The 14,037-nt window shown below is 47.5% G+C and overlaps 1 protein-coding gene across 2 annotated transcripts in view; it reads right to left on the bottom strand.

Annotated features, from left to right (window-relative positions):
* HEG1 (heart development protein with EGF like domains 1) overlaps positions 1–14,037 on the bottom strand; it is a 51,619-nt gene that overhangs the window by 17,936 nt on the left and 19,646 nt on the right. Inside the window, exons 4-14 of one of the 2 annotated variants that reach the window (XM_059476150.1) lie at positions 13,570–13,809; positions 12,123–12,431; positions 11,414–11,722; positions 10,593–10,895; positions 9,423–9,731; positions 8,173–8,727; positions 7,474–7,815; positions 5,154–6,500; positions 2,822–2,941; positions 1,107–1,201; positions 259–317 (exon numbers count right to left, since the gene is read on the bottom strand). In XM_059476150.1, coding sequence (XP_059332133.1) covers positions 259–317; positions 1,107–1,201; positions 2,822–2,941; positions 5,154–6,500; positions 7,474–7,815; positions 8,173–8,727; positions 9,423–9,731; positions 10,593–10,895; positions 11,414–11,722; positions 12,123–12,431; positions 13,570–13,809 — 3,988 coding nt within the window. The remainder of the gene's footprint in view (positions 1–258; positions 318–1,106; positions 1,202–2,821; positions 2,942–5,153; positions 6,501–7,473; positions 7,816–8,172; positions 8,728–9,422; positions 9,732–10,592; positions 10,896–11,413; positions 11,723–12,122; positions 12,432–13,569; positions 13,810–14,037) is intronic. The other variant, XM_059476151.1, reaches the window with a different exon arrangement.

Consider the following 14,037-nt stretch of genomic DNA (forward strand, 5'->3'; position numbering starts at 1 on the left):
GGAGCTGGAAAGGATGCTGGTAGCTCACTTTGGAACCAGCCATAAATCCCTCCTGGGCAGGCCATCCCCAAGCTGCTCAGGGCAGGAGGAGAGTACTTGCAGGTGAGCCTGGCAGGCTGGTCAGGCATTCCTCATGCCCTGTACCACTGCCAGGCTGGATTGCATCAAGCACTGACTCAAAATGGAGAGTGTGGCTCTCAAGGTGAAGATCCCAAATGCTCAAGTGTCTCATTCTTCCCCTGGCAGCCTTAGCCTTACCTGCTTGCCTTAACTGTGGAATGGTGGTATCCTGGCAAGCCTGACAGCGATGCATTGAGCTGCAAGGAGGGAGAGAGCAGCTGTTAGTGCCCAGGGCATGATGGAAGGAGGCAGCCCCATGGGATGTAGCATGGGACAGTCCTCCTGGGTCACTGACACCATCCCCTGTGTTTCCCAGAGATGCCTGCTGAGACCAAGGGGGCTCTGAGCATCCCAGAGGTTTATCTGCTCTATAAGAGAGAGGCACTGCCCTGTTGTCACTCAAGGATGGAGAAAGTCACCATTGCACAGCCTTGGGGATTTTGACACGAGCATCTGCCCGTCGCCGTGCTGTGTAATGATCACAAAGGTGAGGGCTGAGCCAGATGTCAGCAGGGAGAGAGCCCCATGCAAGGCCAGCCTCAAAGCAGCACCCTTGGAGACTGCAGCTCTTCCCTGACCCTGGGTCTGTGCAGTTGTTTGTATTTACTCCCCAGCACAAGCTGTGCAGGCAGCATCACAGTGACTCCACCCAGCACCACCTTCCTTTGGCAGCATCTCCAAATCCATCTCCAAAGAGCTGGAATGAAGTGTACCCATCCCAGGAACCACTAACAGGATGAGCTTGTGCATGCAGAGATCTGGATAGGAACTGCACAGGGATGTGCAGATGACCCCCAGCCCATGGGTCTCTTTGGAGCTATTGATGGCACAGCCTTTGGGGAAGCCAAGAGCCTGCCCAGCACTGGCTCTCAACTGAGCAAGAGCCACATGGCTCAAACTGAATGGCTGGGAAATGTGACAATCATAAGAGGAGTGAAGGGGACTTGTGCCACCAGCACTGCCCAAGTCCCAGCAAGGACACTCACCACCTCCAGGATCTCCCTCTCCACGTGGAAGAGTTCTGTGTACTTCCCATGGGTGATGTTAAGTTTCAGGGGAACCTGGCCAATAAATATTCTCACTAAAAAGTAGAATAAGACAAGTTAGCTGGAACACATCTCTGTGCCATGTGTAAATGTGGTTTTATCTGCCTTACATGAGAGGCTGTTTGCATGGAAAATCCCTTTACAAGGCATACAGAAAACTCAGATCTGAGAGTCACTGCCCCAGTAAAGCAAAGTCATAGCCTTGGGTTTTTTTCCCAAGGGTTGCTGCAATGTTCCCACAGTCCCAGGCAAATTCCAGAGCTCAGTGCTGCTGAACAGACAGCATTTCACTTCAGTGTTCATACATTTCATGCAGAAGCACAGACTAACTTAAATAGATTCCTGAACACAGAGAGAGATGGGTAAATTTAGTAGGAAGACAGTATCAGGTACCAAAGCTATTTATGATAGTTGGGGGTCAAATTATGTCAAATCTCTTACTTTTCCCTGCAATGGAAGGAAATCAAATCAGCAAGTCAAAATAAAGCACTGTAGAAAGGATATTTTCATTTTTCAAACTGCTGGAGAGAATGAGCAATGACATTTGAAAAGAGGTCCAAAAGATGCATTTTTCTGTGCTTAGATTCATATTTGATTCGCAGCAGCAGAATGCAATAATCTGAGTTGTCCAGACTTGCAGAGATAATACCCCTAAATCTTGTATTAAGTGTCATGAGATACTCAGTGGAACTGAGAACTCAGAATTCCAGCTTTATGTTCCACCAGAAAAACAAATACAGTTGCAGATAACATTATAAAGTCCTCAATTCTTTCCCATTTGTTTCTCATCCACTGAACCTATCTTCACCACAAATTGTATATCAGACATCTCTAATGTAACAGCTCCAGACAAAAATTATGATGAGAATCACCTTCACAGTGTTTATATAATCTGTCCATACTCCAGTTCAAGGCATAATCAAAACAAGTCTCTAAATTAGAAGCTGACATATTCCAACTTGAAGAAATGTTCCAAAACACTCTTCAGGGACACCTCGCCCATGTTTCCTTAGCAAAATTTCCATGCCTCTAATCCTCGTTGATTAAGGGTCAAAAGAAAATCTATGAAAACAATTTCCCCTTTACACTGGAATATTGTAAGTCCTTGAGACTGAGAGTCCTCTGATAGAAAGGAAGGGGTCAGAACCTGAGTTCCAGCTAATAACTGTGCTGCTCAAAAAATTCTAAAGGTCTGAAACCAGACCTTGATCTCACAAAGACTTTCACCACGGCTGCTTAACTTTCCACACATGGCTGATCCCACTGAAGCCAGGTTACACAACAGCCCCCCTCACTTCTCCCAAGCCAAGTGCCTCCACCAGAGTTTGCAGGGCTGATAAGCTGCTGGATGCTTTTTGGGGGTTTTAAAACACATCAGGAGCAGAAGGGGCACATCTGTCCTTACTAACAAGCCTGAGCCCACTGCTCCATTGCTGAGTTTTTAAGAAGAACTCAGATATCTCTGCCTGCTCCCCAGGCAGCCCAACACAACAGGCATTAGACACTACACTTGTATAAACACTAAAAGGCTCTGATAAAAGAGGTGGTTGGGAGGAACATTAAGCTTCTGAACTAGTTCTGAGTCTAAGTCAATTTATTTTAGAACATTAAAGATAATTATTTCCATCCCTGGTTTTTCACTTCTGTTTTCTTACCTAAATTGCACTTTCCTTTTTCCAGCTCATATCCAAGAGGACACTGACAGATATAGGAGCCATGGGTGTTGCTGCAGGTGGCCAGTGCAGGACAAGGGTTGGAAAGACATTTATCCACCTCTATAAAAGTAAAAAAAACAACAAAACAACAAAAAATATTATACTTTCAGAATCATAAAAATCATCAGCTGCTGGGCTAAAAGAGATGAACTTGGCTCCCCATCTGTGACTCCTTGAGCATTATCAGATGCTTCATTGCATCATTTGCACTTACTATTTATGCTGTTCCTAATTACTCTGTTGGAGCTGAAAGAATAAATATAAACCACTTGAATATTCATTCAAAAGCCCTTGAGGTCTAGCACAGATCCATGTTAATTTGAACATCCAACTGATCTGTAGCACTGCTCATCAGAAGATCTCAAGGTTCTTTCCAAAGACAAACAACCCAACAGTTTATGCATGAGAAAACCAAAGAAGGAACCTCAACAGCCCAAGTCAGACATGTGGGCATGGGCTGCTTCACCAAAGTCCTGTCCTTTTCATCCAAGCCCTGTTTCTCAGCTCCAAGGGCAGAGCTTGAGCACTGATCCAGTCTGCAGGTTACCCAGTCATGGTGGAGGCAGCCCTGGCTGCAATCACCTCCTTCTCCAGGGCTCCTCCATGCCAGCCTGGGGATGGTCACAGCAGTGATTCCTGCCTGTGCCACCACTGCCAGTGCCCTTCCTGCTGGGTCAGCAAGAGCTTGGGGAGCAGACACCATTGTAATAAAACGGTGTCTCGGGGGATTAAAGACAGTATCTCAGATGCTTTGTAGATTAAACAACTCAAACTGCATATTCTGAAGAATATATCCAATATTTCCTCTTAGAAAAAAAGAAAAAAGATGTCCTGGTCAAAAAAGCTCCTCTTGCTGCATCTGTGACTCAGATGAGCACAAACACACATCATACACACCCACAAGGGCAGGCCATAGGCAGGGCTGGGGACTTGTCAGTGACAAGGCTCTACAAGACCAGCAAGACTTCTTAGACATCTTACACCCCACTCATACCTATCTTGTGGCTGCTGCTGCTGAGTGCTGCAGCAGAGGCAGGAAGCACAGGCTCTGTGGTTACAGCATGAAGCACAAGAACCAAACCCATGTGTGCATTTCTGGTGGCACTGCAGTAACCCACAGCACCACACAGACCTGACAGCTCTCTCTGCCCTGGGACACACCACTCGATGCAACCTCATGCCTGGACCAGCCTGGCACAGCTACCTCAGCATCAGTGAGAAGCAGACTTGGTGTAATGTAAGCAGCCAGAAATGAGTGGGAGTGATTTAAACCCATGGCTTTCACTTTGCCATCCTTCAGCTCGTGCTTTGTACAGCAGAGACCAGGGCAGCCACTCTCAGGGCAGTGAGTGACCATGGACAAAGCACCATGACCAAGACAGCAAAAGGATCTTTTGCATTCTGGTGAATGGAAAAGTGTGAATCAGTTTCTAAAAAGGATGCATTATCTTAATTTTTCAATTAAAAAATCATTCCAGTAAAGAAATTTTTTTTTTGCATTAAGCTATAGCTATAATTAAAACAAATCAGCCTGAGAAATAACCTTTAAATACTTAATTATTGGATGGAATACATATTATTGCCAGTATTTCACTGAGATTAATGCCTTTAGCACACACACTGTATCCTACAGTGGCATGATGGCCGGGCTGTGAACTTCAAACACAAAGTCAATTTCCTTTTATATAAGACTTCAGCAAATGTATTTACTTGAGAAAATAAGGAGACTGGCAGTGGTAATAAATTTTTTATAACAACATTCTCAGCAAGACTAGCAGGAGAAGCATCAGGCCCCTAAGAAGATTAATATTTAGTGAGGTGGGGAGAAAACAACTATAGGTTGTAATATGAGAAGCAGTTTCAACAAAATACCAAGTGCTGGCCAACTGTACTTTCTCAATAATAAGACAGATATCAATCATTATATTTCTTGATGGATTAACAATAACAATAGATAAAAGTACATCCTGTGCTTACCTGTAAGGCCAATCAGATTTATTTTCTCAAAACAGCCAAATTTCAGCTTAATCTTTTTATCAGAAATGCTCATCAAAGTGCTCACCCTTATTTCACCCATTCAACTTGACTGCTAAACCCTTAGCTTAAAAAAAAACAACACAGAGACAAGTTATTGCCCTCAAACCCTGCTGACAACAGACTTGTCACACATGCATGGACACACAGCTCTTTGAAAACTCCTGAAGTGGGACCCAGGAATTCCTGCCTGCTTGTTCCTGGCCCCACCACTGGTGAGAGTCATTGCACACATTACCTGTGGCTGGAGGTGATGTCCTCAGCCTGACTGTGCTGCTTGGCAGAGGAGCAGTGGTTGGTTTGGCAGCAGCCAAAGTCGTTGCAATGCTCCCAGTGGTTTTGATGGTTGGAGGTGCTGCAGAGGTACTTATAACAGGGATGTTTTCCTCAGTGGCTTTACCAGGCTTTGCAGTGATGGGACCCATGGCTTCTGTGCTTTTACCAGTGGTGTAACTGTGCTTAGTGGCAGTGGGTGTCTGGGCCCTGTGGTCCTGCATGGTGCTGGCCTCACCTGGGCTGGGCCGGCGACCAGACGGCGTTGTCAGCACAGGAGGCTTCACCGTGGTCACTGCCACTGTGGGGACAATGCTGGCCTCATTTGCTGCACTTGCTGAGGGACTAAGGGGTGCATCTGTTGGACCAGCCTGTGGAGCTGTGGTGAGCAGTGGTGCTGCCTTCCCAGAGCTGTCCCCATGGGTGGAGGCATCTCTAGGCAAGGCAGTCTCTGTTACTGTCACGGGAGCGGACACGGACACGACGCGTCCACCAAGCAGCTCCATGGGTTCCGTAGGGAGAGGTGACCTGGTGGGAGTGAAGGTGGTGCTCTTTTGGGGCTGGTGTGTGACACTGGGCTTGTTGGTCTCTCTGGGTGAGCTCCTGGCTGTGGCAGCTGTGGAGGGCTCCAGCCTGACCGTAGCCACAGTGGTACTTGCTTGATCGCTCTCACTGGACTGCGACATGGATGAGGGGGATGAAAACACAGACAGTAAAGATGCCAACGAGTAAGATGGGGAGGGCAAGGAGGAAGTGGGCAAGGAGGATGGCAATGCCTGCAGAGGGGGTGAAGATGCCATCACAGAGGGCAAGCGTGGCTCAGGTGATTCTGACAACGTAAACAGATGACTTGGTGGTGGTGTTGATGACAGCAAGTGCTGCAGTGATGACAGTGACGAAGAGGCTGGAAATGCTGATGAAGACAGAGAGGATCTGTCAGTGGTCAGCAACTCAGAGGCAGTGTTGAATAGAGTTATATTTTCTATGCTGCCTGTAGAAGATGTTGATGGTTTGGAAGGGTGCACCAGCAACGGCTCTGTAGATGGTTCAACAAAACTGCTTCTGTTTGATGCATTAGTCTGCCTGTCATGAGCCACAGATGATTGTGAGGCATCAAAAGGGCTGGAAATTTCAGAAAAAAAGGTGGAACTCTCTGAGGAGTCAGCAGAGGTGCTGCTGTTGGAGATAGACAGGAGAGTCCTTTCTCCTCCTCTGGTGTATGTGGTTGAAATGTACGTGCCGTCTGTGTGAGAGACTGAGGTTCTTTTCTCAGCATCACTGCCACTGACTGGCTGGTGGCTACCTGAAAAGTCTGGAGTAAAAGGACAAAAAATATTAGAAAGACAGAGTAATATGAAAGCATTTTGATGTTATATTAAAGCTGCTTGCTAAATAAGATGTTCTTGTCTGTGAACCTGTTCCATGATTTTCTAATTATTTCAAGCACCATTCAAGCATGGTTACACAATTAGGAGCCTTATGCATGCCTTAATTGATTATAAAATTATGAATCCTGACAGACACAAAAGTCCCATGAAATGTGTAGGTTTCCAAGTCACTGTTCTTCACATACTGCTTTCCTAAAGTGATTGAGATCTTAATATTCTGTGGTATTTGTGACAAGCTAAGCAGAAAAACCCAACTGTTCTTTTTATCACTCATAATTTACAAAATTCACATCCTTGCCCTCTTATCCTCCATCCCCATCTATAGAATATCCATCTTGCTCAGTCAATTTGTTTTTAGACACAGTGAACTTCATGCCTCTGCAGGATGAAATTATTGCATTATGTTAATTTGCAGCTTATCATGAACCCAGTGATTCAAAACTTTGCAGCCAGGAAAACCTAAATGCACATCAGCATGCAAAAAGTTCAGATTATTTAGCACTAAAGGTGCAATCAATCTTATAGTACCGGTTTCAGGATGTACAGCTAAGGTCAGCCAACTTTTAAAAAATTTAAAATGGTATTGAAATTTTGTTTTAATTCTAAAATTCCTTAGGTTATTGTGAAACAGTTCTGAAAGCATCATCCAAAAGAAACCAGTTAGGGTGCAAAAAAAAAGAAAATGCAGCCATCAAAACAGGAGGGTTTATGGCTCCACTTCTGGAATAGTTTCCTATCTGTGTGGGCTCTGGTTTTGAGTCCTTTGATGGAAACATCCCCCTGAGTGAACCCACAGGTGGTACTGAATGTAGTAATGAACAAAAACCTTATGTACAAAATACTAAAAAACAGACAATGTGAATTTCCCCAAATGTACACCAAAAACCATCAACTTACTTGTGAGATCATTTTGGAAAGAAGAGTAAGTGGGTATCTTGGCAGAACGCACAAACACCGTCTCCGTCGCAAAGCCCGTGAAGCCCCCGCTGCTGGTGGAGGTGTTGGCTGTCCCGCCCTGCTCCACCAGGGCTGGCTCAGATGGCCCTGGAGAGCTGGGAGCTCCAGCATGGAAAGAAGAGCTATCCATGCCACCAGCCAGAGTGCCACCTGTCACTGAGAGCAGCATCCTCTCCTCAGCACCCACAGACGGGGATGAACTGTACACGGGATCAGTGATGGGGCTGGGCATCCTCTTCTCAGCACCTGAGCTGCTTAGGGAGCCATGGCTGCTGCCAATAGCTGAAAAAGGATGGAAAAGCAGGAGTCTGATTTTATCATCTCACAGCAGACAGGACTGCCCAGATACTGAGGGATCAATACAATTAGAGTCATAATTGTATGTTTACGTTATTTGTAATTATCACCACAACCCAGACAGGCAGTCAATGTGCCCTACAGAAACAAGAGCCACATGTCTCAAGAATGAGACCCTTCTTGTTAAGCATCAACAGCTGCAGATATACCACACCGCAGGGCAGAACCATGACCACTTATAAATGGTGCCCATGACACCTGCAACAGCTGTGTCATAGCAATCCCACAGAGAAGGGAAGGGAGAGGCAGTCAAACGTTACCCCAGAGCTCAGAAAAACTCACTGGAAGGTTCAGCAGCAGCAGAGAAGTAGGTGAAGGCCTTGGATGAAGGGGTAACCTTGGGCTCTGGGGATCCTTCTTGGCCAGATGACACATGTCTCACTGGAGGCCAGGCCGTGGAGGACAGGACAGGGCCGGTGTGGGTGTCCCCAGCTGTGTCCAGCTGAGATGTGAGGCTTTCTGCTTTTGTGCTCCATGTGCTGTGGCTACCTGGGGCTTGAGGTGTCCCTTCCTTGTGGATGAAGAGTGTGGCTGAAGGTGAAGGCACTGAAATGCTGGGAGAAAACGCAGGCAGCAGCTTTGTTGGAAGCTCACTGAGTCCTGCCCCGCTCTGTGGAACACGACTCTGCTTCCCAGGCTGTGCTGCTGGTGAGGACAGCAGGACTGTGTCCAGGGTGCTGGTGTGGGGGGGAGAGGGAGCAGAGCTTCCTCTGGCACTGGAAGCTCCATGGGTGTCCAACACAGGCACTGTGCTGCTCTCCTCCCTGGCGGCAGCTCCCACCACACCGGGTGTGCTGGTGAGAGGGAGGTGTCCTCCTGTTGCTGAGCTCTTGTCTGCTGAGAGAGAGCAAAGCAAAATGGTTTATGCACCCTAAACTATAAATAAGCAGGTGTTCTCTCTTCCATCACCTGCCTCAGGCTGAGGGCACAGAAAGAATTGTGACAGAAAATCCAATCCTGCAGAAAATGCTAACTCTGAAAGCACAGCTCTTTCCTGTGCTAGGAAGAGCTGCTGACAGCAGGGCACCCTGGAGAGGGCACAAGGAGCAAGGTATGGCAGCACTTTTGGGTTTGCTTCCCTCCAGCACTCCTCCCAGTGCCACAGGCCTGACCTGGGCACCAGACACCCCACACTGTCACCTCTGCACCCACAGTGAGTGAGGGGAGAGCACACAGCACCCAAAGCCCTGGTACTTGAAGGAAAGCATGGCAGGTTTGTATGGGATCAGTAAATACTGCCTTTGCACCCCAGGGTGGACTCAGGAATGACTGCTGCTGCTTCTGCTGGTGTAAACACAGCCAGTGGGGCAGTCTTGAAATTGTGCTGTCCCTGAAAACACAGCAAACCTCGAGACTGCTCTGGCAGCAAGGCTGGCTTTTCCTGGTGCCAAATGTAAGAAACAGAAAATGTGTTTTTCTCTGGAAGTTGAAATTTTCATCCATAAATCCAATGCCATCATCCAGCACCTTCCAGCATGCCCTCCCTCTCTGTGCCCATGCAGATGGGTGTCTGATGTGTGCTCACAGCTCACCTGGGGAAGTGCTTTCTGCAGCAGATGGTGAGCCTGTGAGCAATGGGGTCACAGATGACAGGGTGGAACCTCTACCACCACCACCCTGGGTTCCCCAAGAAGACTGGGAATGGCCTGGAGAGCTGATGCTTTCAGTACCAGTGGTGGAAACCTCTGTTTTTTGGGCCAGGGTGGTGCTGGCTGGCAGAGACCTTAATGTCCTCCCTCCTCCCTTGGTGCCTGTTGTGTAAACAGAGGTGATGGTGGTGGGGAAATTGGTTCTTCTGTCTGTTGACAGGATGCTGAATGACACATGGCTGCTTCCAGTAGCTAAAATGTGATAAAGAAATAATTTACATTTTTACACATATGGAACTATAAATAAAAATGAGCTTTCTTCCAATAGCACCCAGAGGCAAGTACAGTACACAAACACAAGTAGAAAATATGAGAAAATGTCAATTTCCAAAGATACAAATCCTTCTTACAAAAATTTGTCTTCTAAAAACCAGTGTGATGCTGACAAAAGTGCTATTATATAAAACTGTTGAAATACTAATGCTGTGCACTTGATTTCACCATTATGTGCCTGAGTGCACTCCATGCTGCTAGAACAAATATCGTGGTGACCCAGAAAAGCCTGGAAATCAGTTCAGACAGTCAACACCCTGAGCAGTGTGAAGGTCTTAGAGAAGTCTGAAGAAGCAGGATCAGGGGGATCAGACCCCTTCAGAACCACAGTGGGAACTATGACCAAACAGCAGCATGAAGGACCTCAGGGACCATACTCAAAGTTGCCTTAAATTTGTTGAGCTGGTTCAAATTCTGGGAAGCAGCATGATCCAAGAAGTAGGACAGAAAGTAGGAACTGAAGTCTGATCCCTGGGACATGATCTAATCCTCACCTGCTTAGTTCTCTTGTCTGTAACATGGAGATAGCAACTGGAGACAGTAAAAAAAGGACTGTGATTTGAAAGTTAATTATTTTTCTTGGCATAATGAAACTTTCTACACATGTGCCCTTTCTGTAAAAAACGTAAAGCACATTTTTTTGGTCAAGAAAGAGCTGAATAATTTCAGACAGAAAATCACACTGCATCCTTCCTAACAGTATATTCTACATAGCAGGAAAGAGTCAGGCAAGTGCAAGCTTGTAAGAAAAATGGTATTTCAATTCTAATGTGAACTCACCTGGGGAAAGAGGAGAGCCAGAGCGTGTTAGGGGAGAGTCTGCCACCTCAGTGAAATCTGTCATTCCTGTGGACCCCTGAGCCCTGGAGGTCCCTCTCCCAGAAGATGTGGATTGGGTTGTTCCCAAGGTTCTGTACGTGGCACTGCTGGATGCGGAGCCCTTGGCTGCTGCCCAGGGGCTGCTGCCCGAGGCTGACCTGGGGGGCCTCCCCCCACTGCTGGATGTGGCTGAAATGGGAGTGCTGGTGGCAGAGGAAGCGAGGGAGGTTTTCTCTGCCACTGGTCTGTGGCTGCTTCTGACACCTAGGGTACAATAAACCAGGTTTGATTTGTGCATACAGAGCTATACACACAACTGTGTGCTCAGCACCCATTTCTACACTGCCCTTTGAGAAACCGAAGGGGTTTCTCTGGGAGGAGATGAATCTCTTCAGAACAGGCAACATGTGCCTTACAGAAATCCATGAAAAATCTCAAACCCACATCCTACAGACCAGCCTGCATGGCAGACACAGCACTAGGTGACAGCTGCAAAACCCCAGCAAGTGTCTCTGGCCGAGAAAGTGTGTGCATGTATCTCTTAGCAATGCTCTTCCCAGGACAGGAGTTTCATTAGTAATGAGGCCATCCATGTTTTTCACCCAAAAGCTGAGCTCCACTCTCCCCCTTCCCACCCATCTCACTGCCAGCTCAGTGCAGCCAGTAACAAAAACATCCATGCATCCAATAATGACTGATGGCCATATCTGAAGAAAAACAGTGCAGGGATGTGAAATCTCACCCAGCCCCAAGGCAGACAGCTTTCAGACTAACAAATTTACCTGGGAAAGGACCTTCAGAGGCAGAGAGGGAGCTTGTGAGCAAAGGAGGGCCTGGGAGATCAGTGGCTTCCCATGAGCTGTTGAGATGATGTGTCCCAGTCCTCAAGGAAGAGGAGGTCCCACCCAAAGAGCTTGTGGGGTTGCTGCTGGTGGCAGAGTGCCTTGTCACCTCTGCTGTGTGGCCATTTTCTGGGGACATCAGTGTCCCCACTGCCATGCTGGACATGTCAGCAGCCTGGATGTCCAAGTGCTCCGTTGTCTCTTCTGCACCTGGGATGCTCCTGGGGGGTTCATAACTGCTGCCAGAAGCTGAAAAAGCAGAAGAGAAAGGCAAAACTGCACAAACATAAATAAAAACTGCTGGGTAGGTCTCATCCCACTGTCAGCAGATGTAGACAATGTATGTGTGAATATTCAATACGGAAATGTTTAATACTGGGAAATCATTAAGACAGGGGGAAAGTGGTCTCTAAATAGGAACTGCTGAAGTTATTGCTTGCAAAATTCTACTGGAAGTTTTCAAGGAAAATCTATCCTCCCCTTCCAACAAGAATAATATTTATCCATACTTTCATTTCTGTGAAATGTTTTTAAATGTACAGAATGTGCCAAATACAATATTATTCCTCCTTTCTTTAAAATAAAAAGGATATATTTTGTTAATAAAGAGTCTTTAAATAAGAGTTTTGAGCTATCTATCAAAACTCACTTGTGGAAGCACTTCCTGAAATGGATGGCAAGCCTGAGAGCAATGGGTCTGTGACACCTCTGCCTCCATCACCCTGGGCACCCACAGACACACCAGGGGTCTGGCTCTGGGCTGAGGAGCTGGTGATTTCAGTCCCAGAGGTGGAAATCTCTGCCATGGAGACCAGCCTGGTGCTGGCTGGCAGAGACCTCAATGTCCTCCCTCCAGCCTTGGCAGCTGTTGTGGAAATGGAGGTGCTGGTGCTGGTGAAAACTGAACCGAACCTCTCCGTGGCTGAGCTGTTGGACGGCTGGTGGCTGCTTCCAACGCCTACAGTACAATAGGAAAAATGGATTTATATACATGAAATTATAAACAGATGGATCCATTTTCTCCCCAGATGCTTACAGTGCACATACAGACACTAAGCATAGGAAGTGTTCAATCTGGACAAAGTGCTCCTTTGGACAGGCAGGACTCCCCTCACTGCAGGGAGACCTCGCTGCCAGGTTTGTGAGAGTGGCATGGCCCAGACAGCAGGAAACCCCACAGGACAAGGACTGTGGGGGTTTGCCTTTAAATCCCACCTTTGCTCTAATATTGCTGGAAATAGGCTCAGGCTTTTTGCTTTTCTTTTTTTTTGTGGCTTGAGCAACAGCATCAAACAGCAAAGGGAGGAAACCTAAGCACAGCCACATTCCCACATGAGCCTGCAGCTCACTACACATCCCACATCCCAGGGCTCAGTGGGGCACTGTCCTTCAGACACTGGGTCTCAGGTTTCCTGCAGCCCCAGTGGTGCTCCCAACAGCTGTACCAGTGTGAGAACCCTGGAGATGTGTTTGCTTCTGAAAAGCTCTGGACACAGGATAAGGATTTGACAACACTGAGGTTTTCAATATCTGTGTGGAGCAGGACAAAGTCTCTGGTTTTGGGAGCTCCAGACTCTGGCTGCTGCAGAGCAAGCAAGGGGAAGCCATGGAGCCCAGGGATCTCAGGTTTGCTGCCCTGAGCAGGTTGTTCAGCACAGGCATCTCACCCTGCCTAGCTGAGGGCAAACCCACCCATGTGGTTGAAGTGTGGGTTCCCAACCTCCCACCCCACCCCGTCACCACTTGGGCACAGGTCAGACAGGGCTCAGAGCTGCCCTTGCTCTGCAGCTGGCACTGCCCCAGTGAAGATATTTCACAGCTGCAGACATCCACCCTGCAGAAAACACTGTGATAACATCCACATCCAAAGAACTTCTTTTTTTTTTTTTTTTTTAAGTGGAAAATGCTGGGGGGGGGGGGTTGGATCAAATTATTTTTTCCATTGCTTTTTCCTGCTTTCAGCAGGGAATTTCAGCTAACTATCCAAATAATAAAAAACAGAGTGCATGCAAAACAGAGCATCTCCTCTGCTTCAAGAAAGCAAATACTATAAAGTAGCTTTTCAAAGCTATGAAACAAAGGCCAGCAAAGCTCACCTCTGAAGGTGCTGTCCATGGGAGGTGATGCAGTCAGCAAAGGGCTGGTCAAGCTCCCTGTGACACCCCTGGGGTGTAGCACGATGTGCTCTGCACCAGTCTGGGTGCTTGAAGCTTGGGAGGAGGCCTGGGGCTGTCCCAGGGAGCCAGGGAGGGCAGAGCTGGGGCTGGGTGAAGCAGCTGCAGTGCCCAGCTCTGTGCCCACCCAGCTGCTCACAGATTGGGAGAGGCTGTCAGTGCCTGCAAGGCAATGGGGGAAAGCAGATGAAAACCCAGAGATGGGCTCAGCTGTCCACACACCATTCCACACTGCCCCTCAGCCCCCTGTCTGCACTGTGCCTACAGGATCTTTGTGCTTGCAAGCTGCTCCAAGCAGCTCACAATTTTAAATACTAAGAGAAGCCACATGGATTCTTCTCTCCATCCTTGTGCATAAAGCAAGCCAGTAAACTGCCCTGGGTGCACAGT

This window comes from Ammospiza nelsoni, chromosome 7 (genome assembly GCF_027579445.1).
Source record: "Ammospiza nelsoni isolate bAmmNel1 chromosome 7, bAmmNel1.pri, whole genome shotgun sequence".
NCBI lineage: Eukaryota > Metazoa > Chordata > Aves > Passeriformes > Passerellidae > Ammospiza > Ammospiza nelsoni.